A 19,716-nucleotide genomic window follows, 5' to 3' on the forward strand; every position below is an offset into this window, starting at 1 on the left:
TAGAAAAAAGTCTAGTATTACAGTAAACGAAACTGATACCACACCTGTTCTACGGATGAGGACACTTGCCCGAGGGGCCCAGGTGGTCAACAGAGCTAGGGTTCTAACCAGGGCAGTGTTGTTACCGTGGCCCGTGCAGAACCCTTTGTGATGCTGCCGTTCCATGAGACACAATTATTATTTATATTTTAGTGTATCTACTTACAGTCTTTTACAAAGTGGGGTATCCATGTACATACTTTGATCTTTTCACTTAGATATGTCATGAACATTTATCTATCCCATAAACCTTTCACAACATTATTATTTTTTAAGTTTATTTATTTTGAGAGAGAGGGAGACAGCATGAGCAGGGGTGGGGCAGCCAGAGGGAGAGCGAGAATCCCAAGCAGGCTCCACACTCAGCGGGGAGCCGGACACGGGGCTCGAACCCACAAACTGAGATCATGACCCAAGCAGACACCAAGAGTCAGAGGTTTAAATGACTCGGCCACCCAGGCGCCCCTCACATTGTTTTTAATGACCATTTAATATTCCTCATGTGCAGATAGAACAATGCATTTAAGGATCATCTCGTTTCGGAATGATTAGTGTGTGTCCCGTTTTTCCCTGCAGTTAACATTGCTGAGATGTACATTCTTGAGGCTTTTCACACATCCCACAATCCTTTTATTATAAATTCCAAAACCGTAGATGCTGGGCCTCATGTTCTACATATCGTAAAGGTTTTTGCTCCCCACTGCAGAACAGTCCTCTGGACAGGTGATTCCTATTCGCAGCTCTATAGCTGCAACAAGGGACCGTGCTCCACCTCACCCCAAGTCATTAAAAGAAGAAAGGAAATCTACAAATTTGGGATCGTCACATGGATTTGCGCTGAAGATTCCTTAATTCCACCTCTCGCTACCTACCGTGGAGAAACGGCCCTTTTGCACCAGCAGGCATTAATATTGCCTGCAGCGTTGTTATGTATATAGTGCTGAAAATCAAAAATGAACTTCACGTTCCCTAAGCGGGCAACGGCTAAATAGGCTGGTATCTCCACGCTGCGAACCGTTCTGCAAGTGTTAAGGGGAGAGGCAGGACTGCACGTTTCGCGTGGACGGGGAGAAGGGGAGACGGGGAAACAGGGTGCCCCCCGCCGCCCAGTCGCCCGGGAGGGCGGCTGCTGTCAGGGACTTCGGCTTCGGGATCTGCTTTCCCGACGTGCTCCGCCCGAGATTCTGCAGCAAGCGGTCCGGCCGGCCGAACGGCAAGAGATCCGGGTTCGCGCCCTGGCCAGCCCCTGACTGGCAAACCGGTGCCAGCCGAGGTGACGACGCTGCCCAGCCTCGGGGTCCGCAGCGGCCCGACCCCCGCCCCCTCCCCGCTAGCCCACCCTGGCGCTTTCTCCTTGCGGTGCCGGGAAGCCGGACTCTTCGCGGCCGGGCCCCTTGGGCGCCGGGGCACGTTTCCGCCGGCCGCGCTCAGCAGCCCACCAAGCGGAAGTGGCCGTGTTGTGGCGGAAGTAGATGCTTTGTGGGGGCCGCCGGCGCTGAAAGGAACGTGGCCGGCAAAGATGATTCAAGCGATTCTGGTTTTCAACAACCACGGGAAGCCGCGGCTGGTCCGCTTCTACCAGCGTTTCGTGAGTGCGGCCCAGCCTCGTCACGTCCCTGCAGAGCGTCCGCGCCCCCCTCCCTCCCTCCGGCCCCACCTGCCGTATCCCCACCTCGGGCTCCCGCACCGAGCGTGACCCTCTCACCCGTCACCCTCCTTGCGGGACCGGGGTCGGCGTCGGGCCTCACGTCCTACCCCCGCTCAACCCTTCCTGGACCCCTGCATCTCTCTGCCGTTTAGTGACATTTCTCCTTGCGTCTCGGGGCTCTCTAAAGGACGGCTGGGGGGGGGGTGTGCCCCATTGAAAACTTCACCCATCTAAGCTCCTTTAATCTTGTTGGTCGTACGAGTAGGAAGAAATATGCAGCTTATTAAAGTTTTTGCTTTAGCCCAAAGATCTGGAAACGTGCTTTCTTGGGATTATTTTGCTTCAGTGCTGGGTGGGACTGCCCAGGGACTGGATACCCTTCCTTCTGTAGAGTTGAAGAAAGTCAGCTTCCAAGTGGGAAACGGTGAGAAATTATAAAGGCTGCCGCGTGAGGGCTCCATAAACGATCACGGAAATTTGAGTTTCCCCAAAAACTCCTCTGGGAAAACAAACATTCTTTGTCTCCTGACCCCCAGCGTTGTATTTCTTCGCGGCGAGGTTTCAGAAATGTTCCATACATTATCGGTGAAACGCAAGAGGGTTAAAAGTCAGAAAACTCCTGTTCGGGCCTCAGCTCACCTTTTTTTTTTTTTTTTTTAACCCCTGTGTCTATTGACCCTGTGTTACTTCCCTTTGTGTGTGTGTGTGTGTGTGTGTGTGTGTGTGTGTGTGTATGTGTGTGTCAAATAGGGATGAACAAAATAATTTTACTTTTTCATAGAATTTTTAAGCTGGATTACATTTAATAATTATTTCCAGATAAAAATACGATCATTCACTACAACCATTTAGTTTGTATTTGCATTTGTGTGTGTGTGTGTGAATTTTTCTTTTTTTTTTTTTCTTTTTTTAGGTTTTTATTGAGAAATAAATCACGTACATGTCGTTCACCTTTAAAGCATAAAACGTTCACGTTTAAAGCATACAGTTCAGTGGATTTTAGTACATTTGCAAAGTTGGGGAACCATCCCCACGGTCAGTTTTAGAACATTTCCATTTCCGCAAAAAGAAACCACTACCCATTAGCAGTCATTCCCAATTTCTTCTTTAGCTCCTTTAGCCCTAGGCAACCACTAGTCTACTTTCTGCTTCTCTCAATTTGCCTATTCTGGACATTTGATATAAATGGTATTCAATATGTGGCCTCTTTCACTTAGTATGTTTTTAAAATTAATCCCACTTGTGGCATGTATTCATGCTTCATTCTTCTTCATTGCCAAGTTAAATTCCATTGTATGGATATACCACATTTTGATTGTCCATCAGCTGATGTTTCTACCTGTGGCTCTTGTGAAGAATGCTGCCATCAACATTCATGTACAAGTGTTTCTGTGCACATGTTTTCATTTCTCCTGGTTATAAATCTAGGAGTAGAATTGCTGGGCCATAAGGTAACTTTATGGTGAACCTTTGGAGGAATTGGCAAACTGTTTTCCACAGTGGCTGCACCAATTTACGTTCCCATCAGCAGTGTATAGGAGTTCCAATTTGTCCACCTCTCTATCAACATTTGTTATTATCTTTTTGAATAAAAATACTATAATGGGTATAAAGTGGGTTCTCACTGTGGTTTTAATTTTCCATTCCTCTAATGAACATCTTTGCGTGTTCTTATTCGCCTTTTGTAAACCTTTAGAGAACATAGGAGTTTCATGAGAACCACGTTAGCCCGTGAGTGAAAATTGACCTTGAAAACTGCAGAGTACTAAAAGATATGCGGGACTGTTAAAGTACTTGAGGCTTGGAAGCAAGTGGTAGTCCGTCTTTTTGTTGAAATCAGAAATTAGTTAGCTTTACTGTTTCATACCACTTTCCCTCTGTGGCCATTTCCACCTAGGGCCAGGTAAAAGGCTTTGTTTGGTTTGAAAGCTGTTTTGGTCAACTTAAAAAAGTGCTGATGCTTAGCACGTTTTCTGTTTCCAAGTACGCAGAGTTAATCCTTTACAGCATCCTGGCGTACTCAGACTTATAGTGACTAGTCTTCATTCATTCAGTAAATAACAGAGGGCCACTGTATGTCCATGTTGAGTCAAAGTTCTGAAAAGTAATTTCACAATGACATCTTCTTGTTTGGTTCTCTTTCTTTTAAATAACTGGTGATTTCAAACAGATTCAGTGCTGTAGAAAGAAGGCATTAGCGTTACTTCAGTCTAGTTTCTGACTCTAAGGGCAAGTCCGGTCTGAAGATTTTCTTAAGCTTTGCTACTCAAAGTGTGATCTCCAAACCAGCAGCTTTGGTATCCCCTGGAATGCGATACAGTCTCAGGACTTACCCCAAACCTACTAAATTGGAACCTGTATTTTGATATCATTCCCAGGTCACTGGTCTAGAGCTTTTTATTACTTTTGTCTTAATGATTAGTTTCTTCCTGCCATCATCCTTTTTTAAAACCATACTTACTGTGAACCTCCTCTGTATAAATAGAAATCAGTGTAAGTTATCAAGAGATGTTATTACAGTTGAGCTTTCTTGTATATAGTAGTTAAAAAAAAAAGTATAACTCTATTCCAAATTCTAATCTGTAAATAGAATTTTTTCTGTCTTCCTCAGTAATACTTTGTTGGTAACACCCCATTATACCATATTACCAGTGCAAAAGATGGAAAATTCGGTTTTTAAAAACAAAGTTACATGATTACATCCTGACCTCCTTGAAGGGTTAGACCTATTGACGTTGGCATAGATGTTTTCTAGGGGAAGACAAAATATTCCAGGACTGCTCTTCTAGTTATTCTTTGATCTTTTAGGAGAGTTGATCAGTTCTCCTTTCCTTGGTTGTTAACTATAAGGAAGTATCACTTTACCTATCAGGACAATAATGGTTAGTGACTAGATATCTAGGTAAATATACCCTATCTTAATTCCTGTAACTGAGTCTTAATCTATTTTTCCATAGATTTCCCTTTTATTTTTTCTTTACTCCTTATTTTTTTTTTTTTTTCTGAAAACTGGTACCAAATGTTCCGATAATTCCCTGCTTGGAAGCATTTCTCTCCCTGTGTATCTCCATCCATGGAATGTAGTTTTTCAGCCTCCCCACTGAGTCACTTTATTCATTTTATTCCACAGCCAGAAGAAATTCAACAGCAGATTGTCCGAGAGACCTTCCACCTAGTTCTCAAGCGAGATGACAACATCTGTAACTTCTTGGAAGGTGGAAGGTAAACGATGGGTTTCAGTTTTCTACCCACACGTCTACTATTGGGTGGCCTTCGTCGCTGTTTCCTCAAGTGTCGGGTGGGTGCCTGAGCTGCCCAGGAAGAGTCCCACTTCCCTTTGGAAGCTGTTGCTTGGTTGTGCTTCATCTAGAGGTTTGGTTCCTGGGAAGATGGCAGAAGAAAAGGTGAGGTCAAGGGGCTTTAGGCATCTCGGCCAAACTTGGTTGCTGGTCCCCTGGGAGAAATGGCCTATTGTTTGGCCCATCCTCCCCTTTCTGTTGAGCCCGTTCTCATTCTTTGGCACAGGGTTTCTTGGACATGTGTTTAGTTTGGATACAGCCATTTAAATGTTTCCCATTTTCCACAGTTTGATTGGTGGCTCCGACTACAAACTCATCTATCGGCACTATGCTACACTGTACTTTGTGTTTTGTGTGGATTCATCCGAGAGTGAACTTGGAATCTTGGACCTCATCCAGGTATGTGTAGTCAGCTAATGATGGCAGCCAGTAAAGAATTCGCACTGGATTTTTGCGTAACCATCCTGTAGGTCTTGTTGTCAGTCTCTTTATTGACACTGGTAAGAGTTGCCGGGTGTCCACCATACGGTACTGTGAGAAAGCTCCTAGCAACCCGTGAAAACTCTTAGAACTTTTGGACTCCTTGGTTTCTACCCAGCTCTCTCCCTGCCCTTGGTTTTCAGGTACGATTCTGACACCCAACTCCAATTTGTCTGTTTTCTTTCCCCGACACCACCTAGCAGTTAGCTCAGTTCTCTGTGGTGTCCCACAAACGAGCAGGTGTCCCACAAATTTAACTCCGTTCTGACGCCATCTACCTGGAGATAGATAGACACGACACCACTCACAAGTCCAGGTTGTCTGTCACCTGTGCTTCTGACTGGCTGGCTGTAGATCAGAGGTTCCCATGACATCCTCCTTCGGTTTGATTAATTTGCTAGAAGGGCTTATAGAACTCTCTAGAAGAACATTGTACTTACTAGATTACCAGCGTACTGTAAAAGGATGCACAGGGCAAGGAAAGGGGAAAGGGCATGGAGCTTTTATGCCCTTTCCAGTCAGGCCACTTTCTCCCATCTCCATTAACCTGGAAGCTCCCAAACCCTGTCCTGTTGGGTTTTTCTGAAGATCTGGGGTGGGACTGAAAGTTCTGATCCTCTGATTGAATGGTTGTTTTTCCTGGCAACCGGCCCCCATCTTTAGGTGCTTTCCAGAAGTTACCTTATTAACATAAACAAGACACCTTTATCACTTAGGAAATTCCAAATTCCTTTATCACTTAGGAGCCCTGGGCCAGAAATAGGCATGAATACCAAATATTTTCTTATTATAAATTATAGTAGCACACTATGTTTAGAAATTTTCTTCAGCTATCAAACCAAATGATATTTAAGAATTCATACATTTTATTTTCACTTGTAATTGTAGCCTAAGACAAAGAGGCTTGATGTTTTAGTTAGTCTGTGCAATCTTAACATAGATCAACATGATTTTTTTAGGCTTTTTAAAAGTTAGAAATGGCTTACAGATCCTTTTTCATTATCTTCATGGAAACTGAGATGCCTAGGGACCCTAGCTTGAGAACCATTAATTTAGTATAATTTCATCATTTTAGATTTTTTTTTTTTTTTAAAGTAATCCTGCACCCAATGTGGGGCTCGAATTCACAGCCCTGAGATTAAGAGTCTTATGCTCTACTGACTGAGCCAGCCAGGCGCCCCTAATTCCATCATTTTATAGGTGAAATTTTAGGCAGGCTTCCTTTAAGTGACTCGAATAAGTTACTTAAGTAGAAGGCACTGAAGTAGAAGCTTGCATTAAAACCTAACTAACAGAAAAGTAAACTCTCTAGCTATAAAAATACAAACTTTACATTCAGAAAATGATTTAAGGTGATTAATTTAAGAGTGCATACATTTTATTCACTTGTCGTACATAACAGTATAAATAACCTAAAAAAGACTAATCCCTCAGATAATTTTAAAACCTTTCTTAAAATACCTGAGTCAGATTGGACATTGAGTCAGTGTGGTATAATAGAAAGAACTCCAGATCTAGAATCATAGAACCTGCATTTGAGTCACAGACCTACCATCTGAATGTAGAAATACCAGGTTGTAGGATTCAATTATGACGATGTATTTTATAGTGTTTTAAACTGTAGAATGCGATAGAAATGTACATATAAGTGTGTTAGAATAAAAAGGAAATATGTGATAATATATTTTAAAAATTGAGATGTACTTCAATATCTATATTAGCAAGAAAAAGAAATTAACTTTATAAGGTAATGGACATTTATTAAATAGTGTGCACTGGATTTGGGAAGATAAGTAAAAGGGTGAAAATAATAGGAACTAAAGGAAAATGATAGGTTTGATCTTTGAAAAGACAATAAAATCAACAAATAGTTGGCCTAATATATTGAGGATAAAAGTCAGAAAACAACGTTTTTAGAGGATGACCTGCATAGTTGTATTACTAATGTATTTGAAATAGCTGACGTCAGAACATGAATACCAAATGAGATCAACAACAAGGCTCTTAATCCAGCATCAGGATGAAATAAGAAAGGTGTAAAAAAGAACTGACTCCTGGGACGGCTGGGTGGCTCAGTCAGTTAAGTGGCCGACTCTTGGTTTCAGCTCAGGTCATGGTCTTGTGGTTTGTGGATTCGAGCCCTGAGTCGAGCTCCGCACTGACAGTGCAAAGCCTGCTTGGGATTCTGTCTCTCTCCGTCTCTCTGCCCCTACCCGCTCGCGTGCGCGTGCAATCACTTACTCTCTCAAAATAAATAAACTTTAAAAAGTATGGGGCACCTGGGTGGCTCAGTTGGTTAAGCATCCAGCTTCAGCTCAGGTCATGATCTCATGGTTCGTGGGTTCGAGGCCCGCATTAGGCTGTGTGTGGACAGCTCAGAGTCTGGAGCCTGCTTCAGAGTGTTTGTCTTCCTCTCTGTCTGCCCCTCCCCTGCTCATGCTCTGCTTCTGTCTCTCTCTCAATAAGTAAACATTTAAAAGTAAAACAAAAACAAAACTGTCTCCCTAATAGATTCGGTAGAATTCTTTTTAAATGTTGAAGTATAATAAAACCTCTATCTTGTAAAAGGTATTTCTTAAACCGAGAATAAAAACATACTACTTAAGCGATTTTACAGTGTAAATGGTTTGTAATCCAAAAGCCTTGCAAAAAAATATTTTGAGTAATATTGCATATTAGTTTTGGTACAAAATTACTAAAGAAAATCTTAGCCAATAATCACTTGTAGCAAGGAGTCACCAGACCTGGTTTTTGTTTCTTTCTGTCCCATTAACAAGCATTGTGGCCTTGGGGTGCCTGGGTGGCTCAGTTGAGCGTCCAACTTGAGCTAAGGTCATGATCTCACAGCTTGTGAGTTTGAGCCCCACTTGGGGCTATGTTCTGACAGCTCGGAGCCTGGAGCCTGCCTCCAATTCTGTGTCTCGCTCTCTCTCTGCCCCTCCCCACTCACATTCTGTCTCTCAAAAATAAATAAACATTAAAAAAAAAAAGCATTGTGGCCTTAAATCTTGGTTGGCTCTAGGGTTCTTGTTTTATGTTTTGGCTTGTGTGTGTGTGTGTGTTGATTTACAGTATACTAGTTCTTAGGGTCTGTTACAGCAGTAAGAAAAATAGTGGAGACTGGTAGAGTTGCATCAGTAGATGCCGAGAGAAATGATTATCCAAATTATATTCCCGAAATGCTCTTTTTTTTATTTAAAAAAAAAATTTTTTTTTTAAGGTTTATTTATTTTTGAGACAGAAAGAGACAGAGCATGAGCAGGGGAGGGTCAGAGAGAGAGGGAGACACAGAATCTGAAACAGGCTCCGGGCTCCGAGCTGTCAGCATGGAGCCCGACTCAGCCGGGGCTCAAACTCACGGACCGTGAGATCATGACCTGAGCCGAAGTCGGACGCTCAACCGACTGAGCCACCCAGGCGCCCCACCAGAATGCTCTTGAATTGAAATAAGAAACATTTTTATTTGATTATGTAGTGCATGTTTATTTATTTACCATAAACTATTTGTTGTTGGGGAAATAAACCACATTTAGATGGTTCAGGATTCAAAAGGTGAACCAAGAATATATAGTGAAAAGTATTTTTCTTCTTTTCTCCAGTACCTAGTTTATTTTTCTAGAAGAAGCAAATTTTAGGGTTTTTTTCCAAGGTTTTATTAATTTATTTTATTTTATTAATTAATTTGTTTTTATTTTATTGTTTACGTTTATTTTTGAGAGACAGAGCACAAGTGGGGAAGGGCAGAGAGAGCAGGAGACAGAATCCAAAGCAGGCTCCAGGCTCTGAGCTGTCAGCACAGAGCCTGATGTGGGGCTTGAACTCACAAACTGAGATCATGACCTGAGCCGACGTCGGACGCTTAACCAACTGAGCCACCCAGGCGCCCCAAGATTTTATTTATTTATTTATTTGTTTGTTTATTTGTTTATTATTTATTTATTCATTCATTCATTTAATAAAGTAAACTCTGCACTCAGTGTAGGGCTTGAACTTATCTCAAGATCAAGAGTCATGCGCTGTACCAACTGAGGCAGCCAAGCACCCCAGCAAATTTTAGTTTTAAAACCAAGGACCAGTGTTTTCTCAGGAGAGAAATCTATAGGCATTCATGAAAACAAGGATATCTCTTACTATTTACTCTAATTTGAACAAACATTTTTAATGAGTTATAAAAAAGGAAATGAACAAGTAACATGGTAAAGGAAGAAAGAGAGATGAGTTGTCACTATAACATGGCCCGATTATATACCTAGAAAACCTTTAAAAAAAAAAAAAACCAGCAAAAATTATACCAAGTAATGAATGATATGGGCAAAATGGCAGAATATGAGATAAATTCATCAAAATTGAAGTTTTTTTCTGTGAAAACAGGTAGAAAAAACCTTAATTTCAAAAAAAAAAAAACCCTCACAATAGTGATAAAGGATATTGAGTGTTTAGAAATTAATTTAGTGTGGAATACTTAACATTAATTCAAATAAAATTATAAAATATTAAAGGAAAGACATAAAAGAATACTTAAAATAAATGGAGCTACAAGTCCTCTGCTTGTTGGGAAAAGTCAAGCAAAGGTAATAATAGTAATCAATAAATTAAATGGGAAACCAAGTGTAATTGCATCAGAAAATCTTACAGAACTTTTGGTGAAGGGAAAATTTATCAGGAAAAATGAATGGCCAAGCAATGTGAAAGTACGTTTTGAGGGAAAAAGATCAGCAATTGGGGATTGGCTTTACTGGGCTTCAGAATATATAATGATTACAGATGAAATTATTACCTACCTAGGAAATCTGAAACAATCAACTGGTAAACCATTAGAGCTATTAATAGAGTTCATTATGGGGACAAGTTTAACATATAAAAACCAATAGCTTTTCCTTAGCAATAATAAGGAAATCTTTCAAGGGGCCCACTCAACAAAAGCAAAAAGGTCCATAAGATATCAAGAAATAAACGTAAAACATGTGTAAGATGTATATGAAGAAAACTCTCAAAATCTACCAAAAATCTGAAAAAAGAGCAAAATAAATGAATTAAACACACCCTTTGCCTGTTGAGAAAACTCACTACGATGTCCCTTACTTCCAGATTATCCATTTACTGAAAACCCAATCAGAATCCCTGTAAGATTATTGTTTTTAAAATTATTTAAAAAAAAATTTTTTTTTAATGTTTATTTTTGAGAGAGAGAGAGACAGAGCACAAGCAGGGGAGGGGCAGGGAGAGAGGGAGACCCAGAATCAGAAGCAGGCTCCAGGCTCTGAGCTGTCCGCACAGAGCCCGACGCGGGGCTCCAGCCCGCGAACCGTGAGATCATGACCTGAGCCAAAGTTGGAGGCTCAACCGACTGAGCCACTCAGGTGACCCTAAAATTATTTTTATTGTGAAACATGTATATACAAAAAAATAACGCTAACCGTGCTGATAAGTCTAAAAAATGCCAGTAAGATGAAACTCACCCAGATTAAGAAACAGTACACTCCTAGTGCCCTCAGGCTTGTGCGTGCATTCCTCGCTTCCATCCCCTCATCCGTGGCATCCTTCCTCCGACATTTGAGTTGCTCACCCCTTTGCTTCTCTTCACGGCTTTACCATGTGATGTGTATTCCCTGACTGCCGTTTGTCTTAGTTTGGAAAATCTGAGTGGCAAAAGCACAGACGGCTGAGGGAGGCTGGTGTCGCTTGCCGCTTCTCCGTGCAGGCCTCCGAGAGAAGGTCAGCTGAGCAGAGTGTCTGGGTCACGGTCTGGCTTCGGTATCCCTGAGAATGTCCATGAGCTCCTTCTGGGGACACCCGAGGGCAAGGCGCGTGAGGGCATCTGGAGAAACAGAGCTCGCCGTGGGCGGGGCACCTGGCTTTGGCATTCCAGCGGAAACGTGGTGAGGAGGACTCGACCAGGCCACGTTTTCTGTTTCTCAGCGTGTCCCGACCTACCTCGCTTTTCCAGGAGTGAGTCAAAGCAGAACGTTTCAGTGGGGGCAGTTTGAGTGTCCTTAGCCCATCCGGCCGTAGGGGAGTAGGAGAGAAATTAGATTGTCTCCATTTGTTTTTTTTTTTTAAATTAACACAGACAAAACTACTGCGTGTCTTTATGCGGACCGTTGGGCCAATTTACAGAACAGACAGAAAACAGAATTCCTGAGTCAAAGATACTAATATTTCTAATTATAATGCAGGTTGCTAGGTAGATATACAGAAAAGCTATATTAATTTATAATGTCTCCAGGAGTATTTGAGTTCATGTGTCTTCCTACCTCTAACATTGAAATGTGTCATTTTTAATTTCTACTCTGGGGTAGAGTGCTGCCTCACAGATGTCTGAATTTTTATTTTTAATCGTCCTGCCTACTTTTTCCATGTGTAGATTTCCATTGTTCTTTTCATATACACCTATTATAACATAATTGAACCACTTGTCCAGTAAAGTCTAGAACCTGGTTCATGGTATTATATTACATATGTTCTAAGATGCACATTTTTTTCACACTTTAATGACTCCAGCATCAGGACGCATATTATATTAGATGACCTCTCACGATTATAATTGACATCACTTTCATCCTAGCCCACAAATGATTTCTCTTCTCAAAAGTAATTCTCTGTATATTTTTTAGTTTATGTTAAAACTAACATTCTTTTTCTGAATTATTCGATGTAAACTATCCATTTTACCTCCCTTTGTTGAAGAAACCTTAATGTATAATGTGTTTAGAGTAAAATTCAAACTCCCTGTCAGCCTACAAGGCCTGACGTGATCTGGCTCCTTTGTCCTTCTCCGTCTGACCTCATCATACTCACTTTCACCTTCACACCACTCCAGCCATTTCAGTCTTCTTTCTGTTCCTCAGACACAAGTGCAGTTTTGCTTCAGGGCCTTTGCACTTGCTCTGTCCACTAGAACACTCTTGCCCAAATCCCTTCCCTCTATAGCTCTTCATTGACTCGCTTCTTTAGCGTTCGTGACTCGGTCCAAGATCCTGAGACCTTCATGACGGCCTATCTGAAGTAACCCCCATCACACCATCCTGCTCATTTCCTTCAGAGAGCTTATGATGGTGGAAAAGATCATGCTCATGTGCCTCGTTCTTCCCACACTCGGAACGTAAGCCAGCCGAGAATGTGACTTATTGACCAAGGTAGCCCCGGAGTAGAGTGGTAGGTGTCTAGCACATAGTAGTCACTCACTAAACATTGGTTGAATAAACTTTATAATACATAGTGAGATTTAGTTTTTACTCATTGTTTGTTCGACTAAGTTGTGTTTCTCTTTCTGCATGAGTTTCACCCTGTTTTATTTATTGTCGTTAATATAAGTTCATATACTTAATAAGACAATATCCCCCTTGGGTGCAGTTCTCTTTCAATATATTCACTGATACTTATGACCATTTGTTCATCTGGATACATTCTTGAATAATTTGTAAAGGTCCCATAAGTCTCTGTTGGGTTTGTACTTAGAAATGTATTAAAAATAGCATTTCTTGGGGCGCCTGGGTGGCTCAGCCGGTTGAGCGTCCGACTTCGGCTCAGGTCACCATCTCGCGGTCCGTGAGTTCGAGCCCCGCGTCGGGCTCTGGGCTGATGGCTCAGAGCCTGGAGCCTGCTTCAGATTCTGTGTCTCCCTCTCTCTCTGACCCTCCCCCATTCATGCTCTGTCTCTCTCTGTCTCAAAAATAAATAAACATTAAAAAAAATTTAAAAAAAAACCTTTAAAAAAAATAGCATTTCTTTCCATTTCTTCATTCTTTCAGATCTTAAAGTTTTTTTTTTCAAAGAAAGTCCTAATATCTTATGGTTTATTCTGAAATTTTAAGATATCAAGCTTTTATACGTCATTATGTTCACAGATATTTCTTACACAACATTCCCTTTAATTCTCAATTTGTGATTGACATTGTTCACTCTCCACTAAAACTGTGCTTATCTCCTCTACTTTTTCACTAGTTATGAGTTTATCTTCCTATCTCAGTTGTTTTCAATTAAAAAAATATATGCATTTTTAAGCCTTTTAGAACAAAGATTTATTTCAGTATATGTTGAGGTACGGAACCGAGTTACTTTTTTTCCATATCGTTATCTAGTTTCTCCAAATTATACGGCCTCCCATTGTTTAAACTTAACTGTCTATATACATTTAGGCCTATTTCCGGAATTTCAAATATATTACTTCGTTTTGGGTTTTTAAAATTATACAAGTAGTACGTGAACATATTCTTTCTTTTATAAAAGATTCAAACAGCAAGGTTATTAACGGAGAACGGAGAAGTCCTTCCCTTAGCATTCATACCCCCTCGCTCAGACACCACTCCCCTTCCTAGAGGCAGCCGCTATAAAGTCTTTAAATGCATGGATATACAGGGGCCCCTGTGGGTGTCTCAGGCAGATACGCGACAGAGTCTCGATTTCGGCTTAGGTCGTGATGTCACAGTTCATTAGTTTGGGCTCCGCGCTAACAATGCAGAGCCTGCTTGGGATTCTCTCTCTCCTTCTCTCTCTGCCCCTCCCCTGCTAGCACTAAATAAATTTTAAATGGTAATAATGCATGCATATATATACACGTCATACACGTTTACTTTTAAAAATAAAGAATAGTCACACTACATGCTTCTGTAACTTGCATTTCTATCACTTCATGATAAGTCTTGCAGCTCTGTCCATTTCATATATTCTTTTTAGTAGTGCAGGATCTTTCCGTAATACAGGTATGTCATAATATTTTATTCAGTACCCAGTTTCTCACTGTTTTAAATAGCACATACCCTTGTACATTCATCTGTATGCCCATGTGTTAGTTTCTTTGGTAGGCTCTTAACATTTGAATTGTTGCTTTGATTAAAGGGTGTGCACTTTTTAGTGTGATAGGTTTCTCCCAGAAGGCCTGTTTCACCATCATGTCACCAACTTTCAATGTTAAGAATGTTCTCAAATGTTTGCCAGTCTGATAGGTGAGAACCTAGAAATTCATTGTCTTCCCAAGCTTTCTTGAGTATTGCTGAAGCTGCATGTCTTTTAGTGTTTACCAATCGTTTATACTTGAAAATATCTGACCACATCACTTGTCCGCTTTTCTAATGGCCATTTGTTTTATTCATTGGTAAGTGTTGCATTTTTTTCCTAGCTTCATGGGTATTAAATCCTTTTTCTATTGTATTTATTGCAAATATTTTCTCCTAGTCCATTGTTCTTTTTTTTCTTTTTGTTCTTTTAACTTTAGTTATGTTTGTTGATGTTTTTCCTTATAGCTCCGAGGTATAAAAATGTTATCCAATATTGCAGTTCCTTTTTTTTCTTTTGAGAAAACCATTTTTTAAATTTTCTCTTCATAGATATATACATACACACACACACTCTCTCTATATATATACATATATATATATATGTGTATGTATTTTTACTCAGTAAACCCTTGATTGATGACACATAAAGATAACTCTTCTTATTCTTTAGCCATTCTTTTTTTTTAAAACCATTTTTAAAGACTGTACAGTATAATTAACATACAATGTTATATTAGTTTCAGGTGTACAATAGAGTGATTCAACAATTCTATACATACTCAGTGCTTGTCACTCTAAGTGTACTCTCAGTCCCTTTTACCTATTTCACCCATCCCCTTCCCTCTGGGACCCACCTGTTTGTTCTCTGTACTTATGAGTCTTTTTTGTTTTCTTTTTTTGTTTGTTCATTTGTTTAGTTTCTTAAATTCCACATGAGTGAGTGAAATCATACGGTATTTGTCTTTCTCCAACTGACTTATGTCACATCACATTATACCCTCTAGATCTGTCCGTGTTGTTGCAAATGGCAAGATTTCATTCTTTTTTGTGGCTGAATAATATTCCATTGTATATACGTACCACATCTTCTGTATTGTATCCATTCATCTATCAGTGGACACTTTGGTTCCTTCCACACTTTGGTTATTGTAAATAATGCTGCAGTAAACACAGAGAGGTACGTGTATCTTTTTGAATTAGGTTTTTTTTTTTTTAATGTTTATTTTTGAGACAGAGAGGGACAGGGCATCAACGGGGGAGGGTCAGAGAGAGGGAGACACAGAATCTGAAGCAGGTTCCAAGCTCTGAGCTGTCAGCACAGAGCCCGACGCGGGGCTCAAACTCACAGGCTGTGAGATCATGACCTGAGCCGAGGTCGGATGCTCAACCGACTGAGCCACCCAGGCGCCCCTGAATTAGGTTTTTTAAATATTATTTGGGTAAATAGTAGTGGAATTACTGGGTCATATGGTAATTCTGTTCTCAATTTTTTGAGGAACCTCCGTACTGTCTTCCACAGTGGGTGCACCATTTCGCATTCCCACCAGTGGGGCACAAGGATTCCTTTTTCTCCGCATCCTCACCAACACTTGTTTCTTGTGGTTTTGATTTTAGCTCTTCTCACAGGTGTGAGGTGATATCTCAGTGTGGTTTTGATTTGCATTTCCTTGATGGTGAGTGATGTTGAGCATCTTTTCATGTGTCTGTTGGTCATCTGTGTGTCTTCATTGGAGAACTGTCTGTTCATGTCTTCTGCCCATTTTTAAATGGAATTATTTGTGGTTTTTTTGGTGTTGTGTAAATTCCTTATATATTTTGGATACTAACCCTTTATTGAATGTCGTTTGCAAATATCTTCTCCCATTCAGTAGGTTATCTTTGGATTTTGTTGATTATTTCTTGTGCTGTGCAGGAGCTTTTTACTGTGATGTCGTGCCAGTGGTTCAACTTGCCTTTGTTTCCCTTGCCTCAGGAGACATCTCTAGAAAAACGTTGCTATGACTGATGTCAGAGAAATTAATGCCTGTGCGCTCTCCTAAGATTTTTATGGTTTCAAGTCTCACATTTAGGTCTTTAATCCATTTTGAGTTTATTTTTGTGTATGATGTAAGAAAGTGGTCCAGGTTCATTCTTTTGCATGTGGCTTCCAGTTTTCCCAGTGCCATTTCTTTTTTTTTTTTTTTTTTATTTTTATTTTTTAATATATGAAATTTACTGTCAAATTGGTTTCCATACAACACCCAGTGCTCATCCCAAAAGGTGCCCTCCTCAATACCCATCACCCACCCTGCCCTCCCTCCCACCCCCCATCAACCCTCAGTTTGTTCTCAGTTTTTAACAGTCTCTAATGCTTTTCCCAGTGCCATTTCTTGAAGAGACTTTCTCCCGTCGTGTATTCTTGCCTTCTTTGCTGAAGATTGAGTGATCATATAATCATGGGTTTATTTCTGGGCTCTCTATTCTATTTTCTCTTGACCTGTGTGTCTGTTTTTGTGCCAGTATGATAGAGTTTGATTGCTATAGCTTTGAAGTATTTCTTGAAATCTGAGATTGTATGTGATACCTCTGGATTTCTTCTTTCTCAAGATTGCTGTGCCATTTGGGATCTTTTGTGGTTCCATATGAATTTTAGGATTATTTGTTCTACTTCTGTGAAAAATGCTATTGGTGTTTGATAGGGATTGCATTAAATGTGTAGATTACTTTGGGTAGTATGGCCACTTTAACAACATTTATTCTCCTGAGAAAACCATTTTTATCATTATTACCACCCAGCTTATTTGTGCTGGATTTTGTAGCAAATGGCCAGATTGTCTAAAGAACATCTGCATAACATTTCTTTCATGTTTCAAGAGGTGAAAATAACTGTAAAAAGTTAGCTACAAAGATACACAAAATGACACAGAAAATCCTTGTCTGATATTTTATTCCACCTGCGGCATTTATATATTTGAAAAGTAGAATTCACGAACTAAAAATTACTGTCCTGTTGAGTTTAATGGAAGATTTAGCCTGATTACAAGATTAACACCAGTATCACTGATTTGATATTTACCAAAATTGATGTTTTTTTCTCTTCCTCCCAGCTTTATTGAGGTATAATTGACATGTAGCATTAAGTTTAAGGTGTACAGTCTATTCATTTGATACACTTACATATTGCAAAATGATTACCACTGTAATCACCTCTTATTGCATCACATAATTGCCATTCTTTTATTAGTGAGAATCGTATTTTTCAATAAATTAAAATCAATGTGATACCCATGCAAGCTAGAATGCTCTTTGGTGAACAAGGACCTGACATCCAAACAAGAAGCCTGTTAAGTCCCACACTGTAAAAGTGTGATCTTTTTCAAACTGAATCCATTCCTTGCATTGAAGATGTGAAACTCAGCCCCATTCCTCTTTATGAGTGGGTTTATGATCTTGCCATTTCATACTGAACATCTAGATTTCCAAATACATTTGACCCTTAAACTGTGCCGGTCTGCTTATACATGGGTTTTTTTTCAATAAATATAGTACAGTACCGTAAATGTATTTTCCTTACGATTTTTTTTTTTTTTTTTTTTTTGAGAGAGAGAGTGAGAGCAGAGGAGGAGCAGAGAGAGAATCCCAAGGAGGTTCCACGCTCAGCGTGGAGCCCAACACAGGGCTCGATCCTATGAACTGTGAGATCATGACCTGAGCCAAAATCAAGAGTCTGATGCTCATCCAGCTGGGCCACCCAGGTGCCCCCTTATGATTTTCTTTTTTTTTTCTTAAGAAAATTTTTTAATGTTCATTTATTTTTGGGAGAGAGAGAGGCAGAGTGCAAATGGGGGAGGGACAGAGCGAGAGGGAGACACAGAATCCTAAGCAGGCTTCAGGCTCTGAGCTGTCAGCACAGAGCCTGATGTGGGGCTCGAACTCACGGACCGTGAGTCCGTGACCTGAGCCCAAGTCGGATGCCCAACCGACTGAGCCACCCAAGCGCCCCTCCCCTTATGATTTTCTTAATGACATTTTTTTCTCTAGCTTTCTTTGTTATAACAATGCAGCGTATAATTCATATAACAGACAAAGCATGTGTCAGCTGACTGTCTATTGGTAAGTCTTCCAGCTACTAGTAGTAGCTATTAGAAAAAAAAATTTTTTTAATGTTTATTTATTTTTGAGACAGAGGGAGACAGAGCGCAGGTGGGGATGGGGCAGAGAGAGAAGGAGACACAGAATCCGAAGCAGGCTCCAGTCTCTGAGCTGAGAGCACAGAGCCCGACGCGGGGCTCGAACCCATGAACCATGAGATCACGAACTGAGCCGAAGTCAGACGCTTAACCGACTGAGCCACCCAGGCGCTCCTGGTAGTAGCTATTAGTAGTTACATTTTGGGGGAGTCACGTTATAGATGGATTTTTGAGTGTGCAGGAAGTGGTGAGGGGTGGGCAGCACCCCTAAGCCTTGTGTTCTAGAGTCTCCCGTCCTTCCCATTGCTTAAAGTCTTGGGAGTTTTCTTCATCAGCTGAGCTGTATCCAGCTTCATCTTTACTCCTAATATTGCTTAATTTGCTAAGCTTGACATTTTGGTCCTCGTTTTCAAAATTCAGTTTATTCCATATTTAAGTAGGCTGGGATTTGTCCCTTCTTTTTTGTCTTGCTGAGGTGTCTTCCTTTCTCTTGTTCAGTCGGTTTCACTGGATTCACAACTGCTAGGTTGTAATAGCTAGAGAAGGCCATTCTGATCTCTGCCAGAGTGTTAGTTGGGGCTCATACTTGAGCCACAGCTGTGTGAGGACTCAGGGTAGCCCCCCTTTTATGCACGGCTTCGTTTCCCTGGTCTCGCTTACCTGGGTCAGCCGCAGTCCAGAAGCAGATGATCCTTCTTCTGACTTACCGTCAGGTCAGTAGCAGCTGAACGCTGGTCCCGGTGCCTACGTTGTGTAGGCACTGTGTCATCTCGCATCCTCAGAAGGGTGAATACAGGACAATAAGAGAGAGAGAGAGAGAGAGGGACCACATTTATATAACTTTTATTACAATATATTCTGATTGTTCTACTGTATTATTATTAATCTCTTAGAGGGGCTAATCAACAAACTATCATAAATAGGTGTGTATGGGAAAAAGCGTAGCGTATGTAGAGTTGGTTACTGTCCATGGTTTCAGGCATCCACAGGCTCATGGAACGTACCTGCCGTGGATGAAGGGGAGCTTTACTGTCCTTGCCAACAGGGCAGCAACACTGAGAACAGAATCTTGAGCAACTGCGGCTACTTCCTGTTTTTGTTTTTTTAGCTATTTCCTCTTCTCGCTGCTGTTGTCATTTCCAACCTCTGCCTTTTCCGTCCTCTGGCTAAAGCTTTTTGTGCATCCACTGCTATTTCTGCCTCAGGAGACGTACACTAGGAGTCTGGCTTAAACTTTTGCTGACTTTTCTTGGTTTTTTCTGTTTTCTTCTTTCTGTCTTGATGTCTCCTCCTATGCTGCTCCG

The 19,716-nt window shown here is 40.9% G+C and overlaps 1 protein-coding gene across 3 annotated transcripts in view; it reads left to right on the plus strand.

The window, feature by feature from the left end:
• Window positions 1–1,475: 1,475 nt before the first annotated feature.
• AP3S2 (adaptor related protein complex 3 subunit sigma 2) overlaps window positions 1,476–19,716 on the plus strand; it is a 58,133-nt gene continuing 39,892 nt past the window's right edge. For 2 of the 3 annotated variants that reach the window (XR_006218365.1, XM_042988049.1), the window contains exons 1-3: window positions 1,484–1,627; window positions 4,818–4,909; window positions 5,274–5,385. Coding sequence is in view for 2 of the 3 variants with exons in the window: in XM_042988049.1 (XP_042843983.1) it covers window positions 1,559–1,627; window positions 4,818–4,909; window positions 5,274–5,385 (273 nt within the window). In the remaining variant the exon portion in view is untranslated. Of the gene's footprint in view, window positions 1,628–4,817; window positions 4,910–5,273; window positions 5,386–19,716 lie in introns of all 3 variants that reach the window. The other variant, XM_042988050.1, reaches the window with a different exon arrangement.

This window comes from Panthera tigris, chromosome B3, assembly GCF_018350195.1.
Source record: "Panthera tigris isolate Pti1 chromosome B3, P.tigris_Pti1_mat1.1, whole genome shotgun sequence".
In the NCBI taxonomy this organism is placed as follows: Eukaryota; Metazoa; Chordata; class Mammalia; order Carnivora; family Felidae; genus Panthera; species Panthera tigris.